Here is a 20248-nt window from a genome sequence, read left to right on the forward strand (position 1 = left end):
ACACGCACAGGTAACCGCTGACGACGATGCGGCTCAGCACAGCAGTACCCCATGTCGTTATTGAATTGCCCTCCGCGAGAAACTGCCAGCTGCAAGAGGACTTCTCCGTGGCGCGTTCTGACCATTGTGATAGCCAAGAAACGGCAGCCCTGCTTGACTTGCCATCTCGCAGTGACTGCTCGGTGCGCAAGCAAACCTTGGAAGCACCGGTACCCGAATCATGCACCTCTGTCACAGCACAGACGGGGGGTTCCTATCACAGAAGGAACTCGCGTTTCCCATTTTCGCACGTTCGCCTCATCTTTTTGGGCGTCAACGATGTCTACCTTCCTCCTCGGTGCAAGACGTTTTGGGGGCACACTTCGCCAAAGTCTAACTTTGAGCTACTGCATGACATCGACTCAGTCCATGACACGCGGCAGGCGAGCCGCTCCCGATCGCGTCGAGAGTCCTCAGCAAGTCATTGGGTACCGTTTCAGGTGCGTCCATTGTAGTACTGATGCAATGCTATTTGATTGCAGTGTAGAGCTAGTAGGACTAACACAGCACTCTTTTCTTTTGCAGTGACCGCATCAGTCCACCCGCATGTCGGTACTCAGACTTGCATGCATATACATCCGCAGACCAGGAATTGGGTTTGTCTATACACGCGTAACACGTACACCTCAGTAGAGCGACCGGACGCGTTCCCACAGTCATCGCGTGCATCGGTCGACTCGAGATTGGCTTGGCACTGGGGCAGAATGAATCAAACTGCCTGATGTGATTGCCTATAGATTAGAAGACTTGCAATATGGCAGATATAACATAGAATAGGCATGGATAACCTATAACGCCTATCCTGCTAACCCCATCAATGCGCACAATGAGACTCTGTATCTCAGAATGCCCATGCTGAACGGACAATCACCTTCCGCAAAGAGTGATCCAAGACGCACCCCATCACTCAGCAACGCGATTCTCTACCGCAAGATTATCTCTCAAAAAGGATAAGCCCTGACCTCCTCCTCCTTCTCCAAGTCCAGCCCGTTCGCTACCTGCTCCTCATGCTTCTTGTCCAAATACTCCAGCAGCACCTCCCCATACCTTTCCTTGCCCTTGTACTTACTGACATCATCGCCCCAGCTGCGCACCGCGCTAGCCAGCCGCCCAGGCACGTACGGCTCCTCACAGATCTCCGTGATGGGAAGGAAGTACGTGCGAATGGTGAAGACAACGCCGCCGGAGCGGGGGAGGCTATGAAACGTCGCCGTAAGTGACTATGTTAATGAGGGGGATTGTTGGGGAAGGGGACAGCCTACCGTCTCAGACTCTGCCGTTCCGAACGAAACATATGATGCTCAATCGCCTTATTCTTCTCCGCAGTATACCACCCTATCCCCTCGCTATCCTCATCTCCAATACTATTACTCCACGCCAAATCATCATCCACCTGAATGAAGTAGTTATTCCTCAGCACCGGATTCTCCGGCTGCACTCTGCGGAAGAAATTCATCATGGATTTTTCAAGCTTGTCTTTGTAGCCCGGGACGTCGCCTGAGGTGTGGATTTCAGACAGGGGCATCCCGAATTTGTCGGAGAGGCGCCAGAAGCCGGCGAGGAGGATGGCGCCCGCGAGCAGGTAGTATTGTCCGTCTGACTTTTCGAACATGATGGCGAGATCGTCCTGTACGAGGCGCGCGGCGATGGCCATGGGGTCTTCTGCGAGCGGTCGCTCGATGATGTTGAAGGACTCGCCGGTCACAATGTTATCGATCCCCACGTCCGTCTTCCTATATAAACTCGGATATCTCTGCGGCAAATAATCGCACAGCTCCTCTAGCAGCTCTATCGCACCGTCGAACGCCTCTGGCGCCGTGTGGCAGCATTTGGATCCGCGCTCTGCAATGCGCCGCGCTTTGTCCGCGTGGTACCGCATGTAATGGTTGTCGAGCTCGATCCACTCGTCCCACTTCATGTTGCGCAGGCCGAGGGTGATGTTGTATTTTGGGCCGTAGCGGAAAGGGCGGTAGGGGAGGGGCTTGGTATCGGTAAGGGACCATTCGGGATAAGGGGTTGCGGGGGGTCGCTTGAAATCCATGGGTGTCCATACTACGCGGTGTTAGATGACTTGCATGAGGAGGGGGGTGGGAGGTGGTGGAGGTACTTCCTGGTTTTCTAGGCGGGGCTTTGAAAGGGCTTCGCTTCTCTAGGTCGGGTGTATTTGGTCGAGTGGCATGCTTCTTCGTTCGAAGTCGACGTACGCCGACGCTTACGGCCCAGCAGATTGTTAGGAACGCGAAGAAACCATAGAGCAGGTGTTGAGGGTCAATGTTTGCATCTTGAAGCGCCACATTCAGGCTTTGTAATTTCTTCTCAAATTTCTTGCTCTTCATAACCTCATCTACTTTTTTGTAGACCATATGACAATTACTTCGAATCCATAGGTTCGCGTCTTGGAGGTTCCGTTCCAGTCGAGGTCGGATATCGGCCATGACGTCGGAAATGGTTGTGAGAGCTGCTGGGAGCGGTACTTTCATACAACAGTGTCACATCATATGTCTTTGCGCCTTATCAGAAAGATCAAATAAAGACGCTGCAATAACGCTTCAAGAGGGTGGTGGAGGTAGAGCGGTCTATTAGTGAGTCGGAACCGCAGATATGGCTACGGCTACCCTGTTTCTATACCCTGGATGGCTAGCAATGAGCGTACAACGATACCCGATTGACAGATGGCTAGTAAATCAGCGATTACTGTTGGTCAACGGGTATCAAATGTGGGGTCCCCACAAAGGGAACAGTACCAGTTTATTAGGGATTTAGATACCCATTCGGGCCTAGTCTACGCTACGTACCCTGTTGTAACGCTTCGATTGTCCGCCGGAGCAGAACGTCGTGTTAACTTACCAGGCCCCATATGCGCGAGTTGCTAGCGAGCTTCCCGAGTTGCCAAACATTTGTTGTGTAGGGAGTTGCGCAGCTGACTGATGAGGTAATGCGTGTGGCATTGTGTTGCGGAACCGCACCACGCATATCAGGTGCTGCGATAAGGTAGCGGCGGGCCGGGCAACGGGTTTTCTATGTAGCGATGCGATAATGCAACACAATCAGTCTTTGCGACGCAGAAGACAGTATTCACCCCACGTCCGGCGAAAGCGTGCTGGTATGATTGGCCAATCCGGTACCCAGATCAGGCGGCCTATTGTTGATGTAGCACTTGCATCCAAGAACGTTTGGCAGGCGACCTTTTCCCAGGTCTTCGTATCAGCCATGTAATCAGGCTCCTTCTCTGTGGCAGAGACGCTTGGAAGACGCGAATCGACGAGGTAGTTACAGTTATCAATGTGAGTCTGTTCTGTATCAGCAGTGAAACTAGGGATCGACGAGCCCGGACAACGTCCACATGTACCTCCCGGACAGCTGGAAATCATCAAGAATACCCGCTGGCCATGTGGAAGGGGTGTTGAGCAACGTCCAAATAGTCAAGGACTCACATATTTTCCCGGGTCTTCGATGTTCTCGTCGTTCATGCCGGTCGGCATAAGGTACGCACCATCGAACGTAGCGTAGCCCGATCTATGTTCAAAAAACTCCCCAGGCAGCAGCCCAGAGAATTCGCTCTTGATGAATCTCGGTCGGGTATCTTCCGGTAGGAGATAAGACGACGGAAAGCGATACCATTCTTTGCCCAAACAGATGAAACCACGTTGTTGCGCAAAGCTTTCCTGCTGTAGCGGTTTGTACACGCTGAGTGGAGCAGAGTATGCTGTCATGGTGCCAATCGTTCGTAGTGCACCGATGTTGAATGTCGCTAGAACGAATGCGCTGACCATGAGGAGCTTCAATCGAGCAGGTATCTTGCTGAACAGACTCTTTGGATCCGTGGAGCCGAGGTTCGCGAGTATGATGTGAAGTGACGTTGCCGCATTCAATGCCAGCGCAGGATAAGCCGGATACATAAATCTTTCTTCCTTGTGTGGCTGTAGCGTAAATATCGCAAGCCATAAGTAAAAAGGTGTGAGGAAGACGATTCCGCGAATAAGCGCTTGGTGAGAGAATATCGATCTCGAAGTGAAGTGCTGGAGCAAAAGTAGAGGAAGAGCAGCCATTGCTAAGAAGAACCAGGAATTGAAGTTGAGGGCTAGATTTCTGATGTAGAAGTGCCACGGCTCAACACCGTAGATATCAGGACCTCTGCTCCCGCCACTGAAGACATTATACAGTACAATGTTCAAGGGCACAAATACGATTTTTCTGTAGAAGTACGTGTCGATGACAAGTTGAACGAGCTGGTTTTGTGATAAGCAAGCAGACTTTACATTGTAGGCTCATGGCGCTTACCAAAACACACAGAGAACGGAAGAAACCATCGAGTAGTCTTTTGATCCCTGCAACAAGCTGTCCGGTAGTGACTGCCAAGAATAGCTCTTCAAAGATGAAGGGGAAAACGAGAGCACCAGCGAAGGGCCAACCAAGTAAGCTGCCCACTGCGAACCAGAAGATACCCTGAGCTGTCCGCATACCACCGCTCCAATTCATGAACGCTGAGAAGCCAAGCATTGTCGTATACATGGCGAAGCTGGAGGGCAAATATGCTATCGAAGCGTGATACATCCCAGGGCTGAATATTATGGCCATAAGAAAGAAGATGGCGACGCGCGGATTTAAAGTCTTAGAGATGGTGGAGAACAGCTTCGTCTCGCACGAGGCGCAGAAGATACCCAGGACAATTCGAAGAAAATAGAATTGAGAGGTCTTGTTGTTTAAAAATGGCAGCAGACGTCCAATTTCTATGATGGCGGCATGCATGCCTGTATATGCCCAGCTCCGGATGGCGTATTGAGGTGAGTATTCCCATGTCTGTAGGCCATGTCCATGATTGAGGTAATGAGTGGGTTCCCAGTAATTGAAGACTTCATCGCAATCCTGGATCGGCGCGAAGATAGCAGCAATCACATTCGCCGCGAAGAAGATCGAAAATGCAACCTTCGACTTGAGCTGTGGCGGTGCTCGCTGTTCAGGGACTGGGTCTGAAGCTGCCGGAGCAGCAGAGTTTGCTATAGGTGGCATTGGGAAGGCTGTAAAGACGTGTGACAAAACATCAAAACTGTCCCACAAACGGCTGTGTGATGCTGCAGGATGCAACTTGCAGCAAATGACCGATATTGGAGAACAACCAACGCAGCGCAAGTGAATGATGCTCCTTCGTCACTTTGTTAGGGCTGAAACGCCAAGAAGGCGGCGGTGCACAGGCCAGGTCGCTCTTTCTTTAGAAAAGCAGGCGCGGCTCCCTTTCCTTCCCAGCGATCATTCATATCTGCACCTGAGACTGGTGCAAGCTGCAAATACCCGCTCTGCTACAACCAAGGAGCTGCACGCTGCAAGGAAAATCCCGTCTGCGCGCTCAGCATGGCAGACTTTGAGCCGCCCGCCAAAAAGGCGCGGCTGGACTTGGACGCACCTGGCAACGGGAGTCTTGACGACGCGCCCGGCTCGCCTGTCGATGATCTCGACGACGACTTCTACGAGACCTCAGCCGCCGACAATGCGCATTCCGCTGAGCCTATCCAGGATGCCCCTCTCAAAGGCGGCCTGGACAGTAAAGGAGACGCGCCGCCTACAGAGCCGGTTAGCGCAGCAGGTGCTCAGATCCCAGGCCTCGGCCTCTGGGGCGAGCCCTCTGTCCAGCAGCAGCCTCCCGTGCCGAATGAGGGCGGTTCGGAAGACGGCGAGGTGTCTGATGAGGAGAACTTCTACGCTGAAGTGAACCCAGACGCCGCCGTTGCTCAACAGCAGCAGGCCGTAGGCGATGCGCCCCAGCTAGAGAGTAAGCTATCGCAACCTGGCCAGCTCTCGCTCTTCTCACAATCTGTAGACGGCGCTGAAGCTTCCGCTGCTGCTGCGCTTATCGCAGACGGAGAGGTGCCCAAGAGCCTCAAGCGCAAAGCATCCTCGCCCCCTGTCGAAGCCCACGATGACGATGACGCACATCTTGTTGATGCGATCACTGCAGCTATAACAAAGGACGACACCCCGCCCGCACAGCAGGAGGATGACGGCAAAGCTGAATTTCTCGAGGCAGCGGCAGCGAACAAGGATGTCAAAGATGCAGAGTGGGAGCTTGATTCGCAAGCTTCGAGCTCAAGCTCATCCGGCTCGTCCAGTGATTCCAGCTCTGACGAAGACGGCGAAGCTTCTGATGATGGCGAGCTGCTGTCTCCAGCGGAAATGGCCAAGCGCCTACTTGAGGCCGATCCAGATGAGGACGACCCAAGCGCAAGCAAGACCGCGAAAGTGCGCACACAAAATGAGGTTGATGAGGCATACGTCAAGCCAGACATCACAATGACCGATGACACAAAGATCACGGAACTTGGCACAGTCGAGTCTGTTGTCGACAACGTAGTCGTTGTCAAGGCCAACATATCAGGGGACTATCATGTGCTAGAGGCTGGCTCTGCGCTGTGCCTGGGCAATCGAACGGTCATCGGCCAGGTTTCGGAGACTATCGGCCGCGTACAAGACCCTAGATATTCAGTTGGGTTTGCAGACCCGGCAGAAATCGCGGCCCTAGACATAACGAAGGACACGTCCATTTATTATGTTGATGAACATTCATCCTTTGTGTTCACCGAGCCTCTACGGGCTCAGAAGCACACCGACGCCTCCGGCCAATATGACGAAGAAGCCAAGATGCAAGAGTTCTCTGATGATGAGCAGGAAGCGGAACACAAGCGTAACTTGAAACAGCAGAAGAAGGCGCGAGCACAGGGCGCTGACGAAGCTCCTTTCAATCCTCCCACCGGCCCTTCCGCGTATGTCAATCCTACGTTATTGTCCCACCCTACTGACCTGAATAGCTATCGCGAACGTTCGCCACCTAATCCCTCCGCCTACACTGGTGGAGGTCTCAAGTATAGCGACGATGAAGACGAAGACTTTGGCATGTATAAGCCACTTGCTCGACCAGACCGGTTCGAAGATATAGTCGGTGCCGGTGCACCGCTTGAGGATCGCAGTCACGTTAGGCGGGGCATGATGCGAGGTGGCCGAGGAGGCTGGACGGACCGCGGACGGGGATTCCGTGGTAGAGGGGGTGGTGGCCGCGGAGACAGAGGCGGCATGGGTGGCGGTCATCCAGGCGACAGAGGTGGCCGGGGTGGAATGGGTGGCCAACGAGGTGACAGAGCCGATAGAGGAGGAATGGGTAGAGGAGGTGGCCGAGGCGACCGAGGCGATCGAGGTGGACGCTTTGGAGGATCTCCTGAAAGACCAACACGGCAAGAAGAGCATCCTCGCAGGACTCCGCTACCACCGCAGCAGGACATTCGACCTAACTTCCGAGCGCAGTTCTCACCTGCAGGATCGCCACCACGACAGGACATGGGTCCGTCTCCACGCGGAGGAAAGAAGAGAAACAAGAAGCGGAACCGTCGCGAACGAGAACGAGAGCGAAGGGAACAAGAGCGCCAGCGCGAGCAGGAGCGAGATCGCGAACGCGACCGCGACCGCGAACGTTCATCCCAGCCACCTCCCGCCGCTAATGCTACTGCCTATGCCAACAATCAGGCACAGAGCGGCGGCGGATGGAACTCAACTCCTGCCCCTGCACCAGCTAGCTCTTATGCTCAACCTCCGGCGCCGCCTCCTGCACCAACTCCCTCGAATTACTACGTCAATCCTGGCCTATTCCCTACGCAGGCTGTTGCCGCCGCCGCTCCTCCTCCGCCAGCGCAACCCCAGCCCAACTCAGCTCAAGCATGGGCTCAATGGTTACAGATCGCAGCGTATATGCAGCAAGCACAACAAGGCCAACAGCCTCAAGCAGCCCCACCGCCTCCCCCTCAACCACCGGCTCAGCCTCAAGCTTATCAGCAGTATACTCAACCACCGCAACAGCCACAGCAGCCACAAGCCCAGTATAGCTATGGATACCAGCAGTATCAGCAGCAGCCGCCGCCACAGCCGCAACCAACCCCACCGGCCGATCCACGCCTGCAGCATCACAGCCAGCAACAGCAGCAGCAGCAGCCCGCTCAGGCGACACCTTCGATTCAAGATATCCTCCGGGCCCTTGGGCAGTCGTCTGGTAGGTAAGACGGAAATGCAGGCGAGGGTTTTTGCTGCGAAACAACACAGGATGAGTAATGGCAGAGGCAGGCAAATGGGCGTTTAGCTCCGGTGTAGTTCATGGTGTTTTCTCATTCGGACTTGTGTAGGATTAGTCACGGGGCAACAGCATTTCTTACACGGTCGATGGTTACTAGGAGAGGGAATCTTGCGAAGTTCCTAGTTTATGACGTTTCCTACTATACTATGAACGTTTGGGACAACAGAGCATTTGTATTATCTACCCGGGTGGGTGGTTCGTAGCCACTGAAGGCGGACTTTTGTAACATGCTGGCTGTTTCTTTCGTTTTCCTCGGGCAATGCCAGGTTCACAGGTTCACAAGTGCATCTGCACGACCACGAGGGCATCTGCACGATATTATCACGGCGTTGTATCTTCGCATTCTCCTCGGGTGTCTCCGCTGGGCTCACAGTCGGGCATTGTTGCCGACTGAGGTTGGCGTTGCTAGATGAGCACTCCTATCTTTCCGCGTCAGCTCGTACGCATTACCTTCCTCGGTGCTATACCAGAGAAAGTGTGCCATAAGCGCCAGCCAATAATAATTCCCTACAGGCAAGGATGCCATCTAGTCAACGAAGTCATGGTGAAGTACAATGTAGGGGTCGCGGTGGAATTGGGCCGTGAACGGAGTTGTGTAACTATTGTGAACATCGACTCCTTGGAATGACGGCCCGCCTCCACGTGGCTGGCAGCCGCAAGCCGGGCGTTTGGGCCGTGTAAAGGTCCGATAGGTGCAGTATGGCAATGTTGGATTGCGAGACTGCAGGGAGGCGCTGTTACAGAGTGTGATTCACGGGACTGCGTGTGGTCGGATGCTGCTTCCGCTTGTACACAGCGACATGTTGTTAAGGTTGGTGTGCAGTACGGTTAGGCGCGACAGGCGTCCCATATGGCCACCAGAATCTACGATGCGGCCCTGTCTGAGATGCATTGGGTATCCTCATCGTAGTGGGTGCAGATCATGGACTTGTGGGGAAAGGGATGGATGGGCTTCGAGTGTGGAGGCGTGTGGCATCCAACAGCGCTCCTAGACGTGCAGCGTGCGAGGATATGCAGGCCGGAGACACCACGGCGCGCGGTAGCTCGACGCAAGTGGACTAGCAGGTATGAAAACACACAGCCAGACACGACGGGTTCGCTGTTGGCGACTGCGTTGTGAAATGTTTGGCTCCGATGCAGTGGCACCATCTGATAATGTGCTGGACAAGTGCGCAAGAGCTCGTGCTCGCGCTCGAGCCTGCAGGGCGCCACATCGTGGCTCCCAAAGGCGGGGATGCGGGCAGTCCAAATGCTGCGACGAGCGCTGGTCCTAAAACACTTGCAGCTAGCAGCCGCGTCCGAGATACCGTGGCCATGGACCGAGCCTGGGTTGAAGCAGCGGGAATTCGGCGACGACAGAGGGTGCGACGGGCCTTGGGTGTCGCACGCAGACGTCTCCGGACCGTCTCAGTGGTCGGAGTGCACAAAGAGGCGCGCCAGACACGGTCGCGGGCTCGCTTCTGTTGCGCCGTTCTGGGCCTTGTTGCGCCGAGCGTGGCTGCTTGGACCCCCGGAAGCCAGCAAGTGGCGGATGAAGGGCCGTGAGCGAGCGAGCATCCGTCGTCGTCGTGGAGCCGTCTGCAACTCCTCATCGTCGACGACAGACACCACGAACCTCTGCATCGCGCCACCCTGCCTGCTCCCGTGCTGCCCGCTGCCCGCTCCCTGGCCTACCCGTCTTCTCGCGCCCCCCCCCGCTAACTACGCCCATGTGCAGCCCAACGCGCGCCTGGCCTCGATGAGCAGCCGTGCTGGAGCGTCTTCTGCGGCTGCAGCCCTCCCTCGAACCCGCCTGTCTACGCCCACTGCTCGCTCCCTCAGGCGCCTCGCGACTTCTACGCCCGGTGCAGCCCGACAATGACGAGGAACGAGTCGGTAGGCCGCCATGGATCCACCGAGAGCTCCACGAGCTGGCGATCCGTCCGATCCAATGACACGGTGCGACCTTTCGGTGGGCGAGGCTCTCTGCGCGGAACACCCGTCACAGTGCAGACTTCCAAGGATCCCAACTTCCAGTACGTGTCTTTCTTCAGCCTGAGCTCCTGTCTGGTCGCAGATTGGACGATGCGGCTTGCGGCCGGCGAGCTGCGCGCTCCGTGCGCCTCGAAAATATGCGCCGAGGGCGCCCTGCTCGCCGTGTGGTGGTGTCTCGCAGCTCAACAACCTGCCCGCCAACTGCCCCACCAAGCTGTCGACGCAACACGCGGAGGGAACGGCCATGTTCTTCTCGACATGGGTGCCAGACAGCCTGAGGCGAGACGGGTACCTGCGCCAGCCTCGCTTCGCCCGTCTCACCACCAGACTTTGGTGAACTTGACTCAGCTGACCTTGATGCAGGATAGAAAAGGAGTCTGAAATATCGCCGGGGACCGTCCCACCAGCTCCTCCGCCGAAGGACCCCGGTCACAAACCGCGCAAGACGTCGACGTGGGATAGTCCGCTTACGAACGACTACCGGGACTTCCGAGACCACCGAAAACAGCTGGCTGTGCTGGAGACGTCTGGAGGCCGGATACCATCTATATCGCGCAACCCACCCACCGCCACCTCGCCGACGCCGCCGTGGGCCTCGGCGGGCACCAATGGTTCTTCCATGGCTGCTAGCGTCTGGGGCAGTTTCTTCAATGACTCTAACGAGGACATCGCCCAACTTTCTCCGAGACTGACGCGCCCGGGGAGCCAAGATGACGGTATGGGTTTTCCGAGGGACGATAGACGACCGTCGATGGCGAGCGCCACCACGGTGAGCAGTACAGGCTCCAAGTCGAGCGGAACCCGTGCAGGGTACCACAAGCGCCTACAAAATGTTTTCGGTGAAGATTTCCCCCAGGATTCACGCCAGAACTCGGATACGAGCTTGCCGGCGCCATATGTGACCGAATCGCAGTCGGTGCGTGGGGGTCGAAATCGCGCGAATTCGCAAAACAACACGTTGGGCAGCTTCAACAGCAGACCCAATTCGCCTGCCAGTTCGCGACCGCGGACGCCGTTGCCTTCGTCAGAGGTGACGCCTTGGGAATACCAAGATTACAAGGTGAGTGCTGTGGGTTAAGAAGCTTTAGTGTTATTGTTGCAATAGGTTGAGCGGGTAGGGACGCTCAGCGCGCCTGCCTTGTGATAGCCCAAACTGCACCTAGGTAACCGCGATCGTACCAAGAACAGACAACTGACTTGAACTTCAGGACCTCTCATCGCAAGGCGAAAATGGCCGCCCATCTGCCGATCAGCAATCCATCAAGTCGAACAAAGGTTCACATCACCACCACAAGCTGAAGTTTCCGGGCCATCGTCACCACCGGAGCAAAGAAGAGAACAAGTCAACTGAGGCCCAAGCGCGTGTTGAAATCAGCCAACCGTACCCAATACGACCAGCCACGAGTCGAGAGGATTCCACATACAGTATACGGCGAGACCAACAACAGCAGCCGCCGCAGGGTCAGTACGGCTCGTCGCTCGGATCTGGACTTGTATCCAAACCCAATCTTCTCGCCCGCCCTCCAAGCCCGACTCCCAGCGCATATAGCGCAGTGTCTAGAGATCCGACGTCGCAAAGATCGCCGAGCACCGCGAAGGGCCCTCGCGGTTTCTTGGACCGCCTCAAGGGCAGGGGCAAGGCTGATCGACAACCACAAGAGAACCTACAGAATCTCCCGTCCTCTCAGGTCTCGCTGCAGCCATCCATCCAGTCCGCTAAGGGTCTGCCAACCGATCAGATGCCGGGAGCGTTCGGTTCCAAGGGTCGAAAGGGGACGGACAACTCCAAGGACAAGATTGTCAAGGAAGGTAAACGAGAACATGGCCGTTTCCCGCTTACGAGGCCAGGCCATAGGAAACAGGCCGCCCCCGTTCCTGTTGAGCCACAGCCGCAACCTGCCGGAAAAGATCCCAATGAAGCAAATGCGGATGCAAACAAAAATGACGCTGTATGGTTCCTTGATACCAATCTGGAATCTATGGAAGGCATCGTTGATCCCCAGCACCAACAACCCATGGCGACACCCATTGGTGAGAATCTGCCAAGCACCTCTTTGAGAGCGGACGACATGATAAGAGAGTCTAAAGACGATGCCAAGTGGGATATTCCTGAATCTTGGGGCGTTGTTACACAAGAAGGAAAGGGCGATTCACCCCACGCAGAGCTTGACGAAGCCGAAGCCGTGTCCAAAGAAGAAGACGGCAACAGGACGTACTGTGTCCGCATATTCAGGGTAGATTCGACCTTTGCAACACTGTCGGCCACCTTAAACACGACAGTCTCCGAGATCATCCAGATATTAGGCAAGAAAACTCTGCTGCAAGATGAATTGAACAACTATCACATTGTCATGCGAAAACATGACACTTCCCGGCAACTCGACGCGAAAGAACGACCCTTGCTAATACAGAAGCGACTGTTGGAACAAGCGGGCTACTCTGATTCGGATCGTCTTGAAGATCTTGGACGTGAAGACAACAGCTACCTGTGCCGATTCACCTTCATCCCAGCGAAGCTAAGCGGGTATTCTAGCCTCGGAAAGGACCCGGGCTTCACCAAGATGCAGAAGTTCAGCCACATCGATCTACAGGGACGCAACTTGATTACGATACCCATCGCACTTTACCAAAAAGCTACGGAGATAATATCTCTCAATCTTTCACGGAATTTGTCATTGGCTGTACCGAAAGATTTCATACAGGCGTGCACCAACCTCCGAGAGATCAAGTACACGAGCAATGAGGCGCGGCGACTCCCTCCAAGCTTGAGCCTCGCAAGCCGCTTGACCATGTTGGACATCTCTAACAACCGTCTGAAGGACCTCGAAGACGTTCAGCTGCATCGTCTCCAGAGTCTTCAAGGCTTGAGGCTCTCTAACAACAGATTGACGAGATTGCCGGCGTACTTTGGTCAATACCGGGCCTTGAGAAGCCTCAACCTAAGTTCGAATTCACTTAACGAGTTTCCGGACTTCTTGTGCGATGTGCGAACGCTTGTGGACCTTGACATCAGTTTCAACTCCATCAGTAGTCTGCCTAAGATCGGCCAGCTTACATGTCTGGAGCGGTTATGGGCTACAAACAACAAGCTCTCTGGTAGCTTTCCGGGTACACTGAGCAATCTTGTGAACCTCAGGGAGATCGACGTACGATTCAACGCACTCAACAGCATGGATGTCATGTCTCATCTACCGCGATTGGAATATCTCATGATCGGTCACAATTCCATTTCAGCTTTTGAAGGCTATTTCCCTAAGATACGAGTTTTGCATATGAACCACAATCCACTAACAAGGTTTGGCATGGTCCAGTCCGTACCTTCATTAACCGTACTCAATCTGGCTTCCGGGAAACTAGCTGCACTGCCAGAGGAACTGTTTCCTCGGATCACTGGACTGACCAAACTCATTTTGGACAAAAATCATTTCAGTGCACTTTCGACAAGCATTGGAAGGCTCATTAGATTGGAACACTTGAGCGTAGCCCGCAACTCTTTAGATGAGATTCCAACTGAAATTGGTCGACTGGCCGAACTCAAGTATCTGGACGTGCGAGAGAACAACTTGGGCCGGCTCCCCGCTGAGATATGGTACGCGCGCCGTTTGGAGACGCTCAATGTATCTTCCAACGTGCTCGATGGTTTTCCGAAGCCAAGCACTGCTCCTCCACCTGCCCAATTGAATGGGGAGAACAACTTGGATGGCCCCACGCCCGCGTCAACGGCCGGTCTGGGAACGAGCCCAAGCTACGAAGAACTAGGGAAGTTGGAAGATTTCCAGAACCGTCGCCCTAGCCAAGCCTCTGCGGGCTACCTTAGCTCGGCTACGTCAACAGGACCTAATCAGCGTAAGGGTTCTATAGCGTCTTATAATTCTACTAGCACCACGAACACCGCGAGGAAGCCGTCGGTTATGGCAAGAACACCAACTGAGGGAACTATAACCCCCGTTTCCCGCAAAGACTCCAGTCTTTCCAATAGGATGGTAACGACGTTTGCGGGATCCTTACGGCATCTTTTCTTGGCCGACAACCGACTGGAGGACAACGTTTTTGATGAACTATGCTTGCTTCCAGAACTACGCATCGTAAACCTGTCATACAACCTCATCTACGATGTTCCTCCACGAACCATTCGCCGATGGCAACACTTGGCCGAGCTGTATCTCTCTGGAAATGACTTGACATCCTTACCCTCTGAAGACCTAGAAGAAGTCACCTCGCTGAAGGTGCTGCACATTAACAGCAATAAGTTCCAGGTTCTCCCAGCAGAGTTAGGGAAGGTGGCAAAGCTGGCTATCCTTGATGTCGCCAGCAACGCCCTGAAGTACAATGTCTCAAACTGGCCCTACGACTGGAACTGGAACTGGAATCATAACTTGAAGTACCTCAATTTGTCCGGTAACAAGCGCCTAGAGATCAAGCCGAGCGGTGACTACATGCGTCGCGGAGAGGGACGAGATCTCACTGACTTCACTTCTCTCATCAACCTGAGGGTACTTGGTCTAATGGATGTCACGATGATGGTACCGTCAGTCCCCGAACAATCCGAAGACCGAAGAGTGCGAACCGCCGGCTCAGCTGTGGGCTCCATGGCGTACGGTATGGCAGATAGCTTGGGAAGAAGTGAGCATATCTCTACGATGGACATGGTGATACCTCGCTTCCGAAGCAACGATAATGAACAGATACTTGGTCTTTTCGACGGTCAAGCCCTCACTGGTGGCGGGTCAAAGATTGCGAAATACCTTTACGACAACTTCAAGATCCGGTTCGCAGAGGAGTTGGGAAAGCTACGACCTCAGGAGAGTCCAATGGACGCCCTTCGTCGTACATACCTGGGTCTCAACAAGGAACTGGCCCTAGCGGCAAATCATTGCATTGAGAAGAATGCCGGACTGCCCTCCATACAGCCACGTGGCTCATTGCCCGATCTTGGTGAGGAGGATATGACTTCTGGAAGTGTCGCCACGGTTGTATACCTCAAGGATATGGAGCTGTACCTTTCAAATGTAGGCGATGCTCAGGCGCTTCTCATTCAAACGAATGGCGACAAGAAAATCCTTACTCGAAAACACGACCCTGCTGAGCCGTACGAAAGGACGAGGATACGTGAGGCTGGTGGGTTCGTATCACGGCAGGGAAAGCTAAACGATGTCCTCGAAGTCTCTCGGGCCTTTGGCTACGTACACATGTCACCTTCCGTCATCGCCTCACCACACATTGCTCACGTCACGCTGAGCGATACTGATGAGATGATTCTCATTGCGTCCCGAGAACTTTGGGAATATCTCACTCCGGATTTTGCAGTCGATGTTGCTCGGTCTGAGCGGGACGACCTTATGCGCGCGGCTCAGAAGCTTCGCGACCTCGCTATCGCCTTTGGTGCTACAGATAAGATTATGGTCATGCTACTGGGAGTGAGCGACTTGAAGAGCAAGCAAAGAGCGAAATACCGGACCCCAAGCATGTCAATGGGACCTAGTGGGTCGCCTGACGACTTCTTCCTGCGACCCAAAGGAAAGCGTGCACGCAACTTGCCCAACGACTCGAAACTGGCTCGTCTGGATAATGAAGTCGATGCCCCGACTGGCGAAGTCAGCTTGGTCTTCACGGATATCAAAAGCTCTACCCTTCTCTGGGAAACGTATCCGATCGCAATGAGGTCGGCTATCAAAATGCACAACGAGCTGATGCGTCGGCAACTGCGCATCATTGGCGGCTACGAAGTCAAGACTGAAGGTGACGCCTTCATGGTGGCCTTCCCAACAGTCACGTCGGCTCTCCTTTGGTGTTTTACCATCCAGAGCCAACTCCTAGAAGTGCCATGGCCTCAAGAGATTCTCAACAGTGTGAATGGTCAAGAAGTCGTCGACCCGAACGGCAACGTCATTTTCCGCGGTCTGTCCGTCCGTATGGGTATTCATTGGGGCACACCGGTGTGCGAAGTCGATCCAGTCACGAAGCGTATGGACTATTTTGGCCCGATGGTTAATCGAGCTTCGCGTATCTCGTCTGTCGCCGATGGTGGCCAGATTACTGTGTCGTCAGATTTTATCGCAGAGATTCAACGGCTTCTCGAGACCCACATTGAAGGTGATCGAAGCAACTCGATAGGTTCTGAGGAACAGTACGGCGATGACCAGTTATCCCAGGCGATTCGTCAAGAACTACGGTCACTGAGTAGCCAGGGTTTTGAAGTAAAGGACTTGGGCGAACGTCGCTTGAAGGGTCTTGAAAACCCTGAATACATCTATCTGATGTACCCTCATTCCCTCGCCAGCCGTCTCGACGTGCAACGGCAACTCGAGCAGAAATCAGCGCAACAATCTGCCCCAGGCGCTGGACAAAAGATGCCGGGCAGCCAGCTTACCATTGACACGGAAAATGTCTGGGATCTTTGGAATGTCAGTCTTCGTCTGGAGATGTTATGCAGTTCGCTAGAGAATCCCGATTCTCACGAATTAAAGCCGCCGGAAACCGCTCTCCTAGAGAGGATGAAGAACAGGGGAGGCGAGATTACGGACAGATTCTTGATCAACTTCGTTGAGCACCAGATCTCAAGAATCGAGGTATGTTTCACCCACATCAGACTTGGAATAGGTGCTAACAGAACTCACAGACGTGCACGACTACCTTGGCTCTCAGACACATGGTTCGACCATTCGGGCAAACCCCGAAATTGCAGCAAGCATGCCCCATGTCCGACATCCTCAGCGAGCTCCAGGTCCAACTTGCCGAGCTGCAGCAGTTCAAGCAAGAGGCCGCTTCAGAATTCGCATCTGCTTAATTACCTTGCACCGCCATGTTACGACCCCCTTTACCTAATCTGTACCGCTTTGTCGTATATACCAGCGGCTCCAACGACGTCTACGACCGCACACTACTACCATATCATACCATATCACCTATCCTAATACCGCCACACATCGCTAGTGCCTTGGCATCATTGGACAACCCTTGCTTCGGCATATGTTCCTATACGGCGTTCACTCACATATGTACCATCACTGCCCCGGTGGCTGAGTCTTATATATCTCTTTTCTCAGTTGAGGACGGAGGATTCATGAACTGGCTGGGCGGAATTATGCCTTGGCGTCTTTTTGGGCCTCGCGCGCAGGTCTTAACTCACTCTTGCTTCGCTTCTTTTTGTGATTTGTTCACCTTGTTTCTTGCTTTCGATGGGGGCGGATCCGCAGTCTTACGGCTATGCTACGCGATGTGGACGTCTTTATGTCTTTGTAGGGTGCGTGGGGCGACTTCTTCGGCATTTATTGCGTCGCGCTCCGAGGGGTTGGAGGCTTGTAGCAAAGAGAGAGGGGTGTGTTGCTTATGACTTGGGTCGGCTTCAGGGTTTTAGCTGCGAGTGAGCGTCGCATGTACGTGAGAATTGAGCACGTTCTTATCATGCTTGTGGATAATCCGTTCGCTGCTGTGATGTGTGAGCAAGTATCATACGGGAAACATCAATTCCGTAATGATCAAACCAAAATCAGCACAGGACCTTCAATGTCAATTAATACATGTCAATTGTATTCCAGAGAAATAGCTGTATCCATCTGCCTCATATACTACCAAAAATGCTATGCAAGAATGCCATGCGCCGACATCAACGCAGGCCACATAAGAAGCTAAAAAGCAGAATGTACAACAAACAATATCCCCGCCCCTCACTCAACAGCTATAATCGTCTAGCACTTAGCCAGACCAGCAGCGTCGTCAATGTTCTGAGAGATAACGCCCGCCTCGACAGCCTGCCTGTACCCCCACCTGTAATCATCGCCCAGCTGCACTTTCCACGACCAGAAGAACCACCCAAGGCCCTTCTCGTACGCCTGCACCTGCGCACCCCACCACTGCTTGTACCAGTCCTTGTTGCCCTGCGGCTCCCAGTCGGCATTGCTCTCCTGGGCATCGTCGACCGCCAAACTCCACTCGCCGACGACAATCGGGCTGTTGTCGTTCCCGCCGAACGTATCGCCGCACGACGTCGCGATGTAGCTCGGCTTACTCTGGTCGATGCTCGCCCACTTGAGGTAGCGGTGGTCGTCGAACGCAACGTCTGTCTTGCCCTCGACGGCAGTGCGCGGGTTTCCGGCGCCCCAGCTCTCAGCCATGAACTGGATGGTGAGTTTCTTGTCGTCTGCGACGCCGAGGGAGGCTTCTGTCTCGCGGATCTTGCCGTAGGCCGTGGCGTAGTATTCCGGGATGAGGGTGTCGTGCGTGCGCTGGGGCTCGTTGAGGACCTCGATCATGCCTGTGGTGCGGTAGGCGTCTGTTTTGTGGATGTGCTCTGTCATTTTTTGGAGGAAGGTGTAGGCGCGTTCGTACTGGGAGGTTTGGTAGAAGCCGGCGTCTTCGGAGTACTAAGTTCGATCGATTGATTAGCAAAGGAGAATGGGACTGTGTGAGAGTGGGCGTCTTACCTGGCCGGTGAACGGCTGGTGGATCTCCTGCGAGTACGGGGCTCCGTGCAGGTCCAGGTTCATGTACATGTTACGCGACGCTGCCCAGCCTGCAAGGCGATCTAGGTACTCGAGTCCGCCGCGGGGGAAGTGCTCGCTCGGGTCGACGAGTTCCTCGACCATCCAGTAGCCGACAGGCACACGGATAGCATTGATACCATACTCCTTCATCTTGTCCATATCTTCCTCAGTAATCCACGTGTCCCAGTGTTTCTTGAACGCAGCGTCAGCGGCATCCTGGCCGAGCTTGTTCACGCAGTCGAACTCGGACTTTTGGTCGCCACAGCCCATGTCGCCCCATGCTTGGCTCATCATCCATGGCTCGACGATGAAAAGGGAGCCGAGGTTGACGCCGCGGATTTTGTCGGGGTTGAAGCGTTTGGTGAGGGATCGGCCCTGGCCGATGGAGAGGCTTCGAGCCTCAGACTTGAAGAGTCCACGCTCTGCTGGGAGCCATGCGCTAACTGCGCTGGTGAGCGTTAGGAGAGAAAGTAGTGAACCCCTCATATTGGATGTGAAAATAGAATTCTATCAGTCCAATAACAGACGAAGATTCTGAATGAAAGACTATAAAACGGTAAACGTAGATAATAAACAGAGAGTGTGACGAATGTAAAAGAGTGTGTAGAATGAATGTAACTTCCAAAGCACCGCAGTATAGACAAAGTAGAAGCGTAACGGACCCTGCGACCGGCAAAGGTCTTATACAAACCTAAGAATGTAACTGACGGCCTACCTACCCACCTACAGGGGCTGCGCATCGGATGGGACAAACAACACGGCAAAGAAACATCGAGCGCCACGGCCCATCTCATGGGTCTCGTGGGAACTTTGGCGCCATCTTCGTGCGTCCTGCCAATCAGACACACGCAGCATCATCAAGGTACGCACTTTCAGACAGCTGCGGACAGTGCTAGTACGTTGACTACGCAGGCGTTCAGTCCTGCGGAGATTGACAGCCAGGGACAGGGGTGGGGCGAAGCTTAAGTCTCAGTAGGAGTGATCGAACAGCTTGCTCGATTAAGCTCATGATAGCGCCGGCGGGTTGGTCCGGAAAGTAGGCGAGCGAAGTACGAGCATTCTGTGGAGTCCGTGGCTGGTGTTTCATGAGGCGGTAGTCAGCCGGGGGGTTAGTAAGCTCGATGTGAAACGAGCGAAGACGGCTAATTCAGAGCTAGATCGTGGGGTTAGGGCATAGAGGGAAGGAACAAAGACGAAAATAAGAGATCATCTTTTTAAAGTTTCGAGAGAATACGGTTTACGAGGACGAATGTTCTTGAGAGGACCGGCAAAGGAGGTGGGAGGCAGCGTTGTGGACTACGCGGGCACGGCCCCCATCATTTGTCCGCTGCGCGCCTGACGAAGTACCAGGGAGCTCAGGCTCAACCGAGGTGAACTGTGATCCTCGTGATCCTCGTATAGAGACGTTGTTAACGCTGATAATAGGACTACTTCTTGCAATACGATCTTTTTTCTCTTGGGTCCGGATTATTCATGATTGCGCTCCGCATGTCGATATGGCTGCCCAATTGAGGCGCTCCGCGGGACATCGTGGTTCCGGAGCGGACATGTTAACGTACGGCAATCAATACTAAGGATCAGCAAATGCCGTGAGGTCAGTATGCCAGATGTAGTGGTACTAGGCGAGAGTTCGAAGTATGGT

General features: G+C 54.1%; 4 protein-coding genes across 4 annotated transcripts; 2 read left to right on the plus strand and 2 right to left on the minus strand.

The window, feature by feature from the left end:
* Positions 1 to 980: 980 nt before the first annotated feature.
* Positions 981 to 5049, minus strand: N0V89_010480 (uncharacterized protein; the record flags this gene model as incomplete). Its single annotated transcript, XM_056219222.1, has 5 exons — positions 981 to 1236; positions 1302 to 2091; positions 3110 to 3329; positions 3474 to 4268; positions 4321 to 5049. 5 exons carry the CDS (start codon positions 5047 to 5049, stop codon positions 981 to 983), a joined length of 2790 nt encoding a protein of 929 aa, XP_056066349.1.
* Positions 5050 to 5388: 339 nt separating this feature from the next.
* On the plus strand, positions 5389 to 8076 carry N0V89_010481 (uncharacterized protein; the record flags this gene model as incomplete). The annotated part of the gene is made up of 1 exon (XM_056219223.1): positions 5389 to 8076. The coding sequence occupies one exon, from the start codon at positions 5389 to 5391 to the stop codon at positions 8074 to 8076; it is 2688 nt and encodes an 895-aa protein (XP_056066350.1).
* A 2666-nt stretch (positions 8077 to 10742) lies between these two features.
* Positions 10743 to 16910, plus strand: N0V89_010482 (uncharacterized protein; the record flags this gene model as incomplete). Its single annotated transcript, XM_056219224.1, has 3 exons — positions 10743 to 11183; positions 11332 to 16692; positions 16743 to 16910. The coding sequence occupies 3 exons, from the start codon at positions 10743 to 10745 to the stop codon at positions 16908 to 16910; spliced, it is 5970 nt and encodes a 1989-aa protein (XP_056066351.1).
* Positions 16911 to 17811: 901 nt separating this feature from the next.
* Positions 17812 to 19092, minus strand: N0V89_010483 (uncharacterized protein; the record flags this gene model as incomplete). Its single annotated transcript, XM_056219225.1, has 2 exons — positions 17812 to 18486; positions 18547 to 19092. 2 exons carry the CDS (start codon positions 19090 to 19092, stop codon positions 17812 to 17814), a joined length of 1221 nt encoding a protein of 406 aa, XP_056066352.1.
* Between the last annotated feature and the right edge of the window lie 1156 nt (positions 19093 to 20248).

The sequence above is a fragment of the Didymosphaeria variabile genome (assembly GCF_027946475.1).
Source record: "Didymosphaeria variabile strain IMI 356815 chromosome Unknown scaffold_8, whole genome shotgun sequence".
Taxonomy (NCBI): domain Eukaryota; kingdom Fungi; phylum Ascomycota; class Dothideomycetes; order Pleosporales; family Didymosphaeriaceae; genus Didymosphaeria; species Didymosphaeria variabile.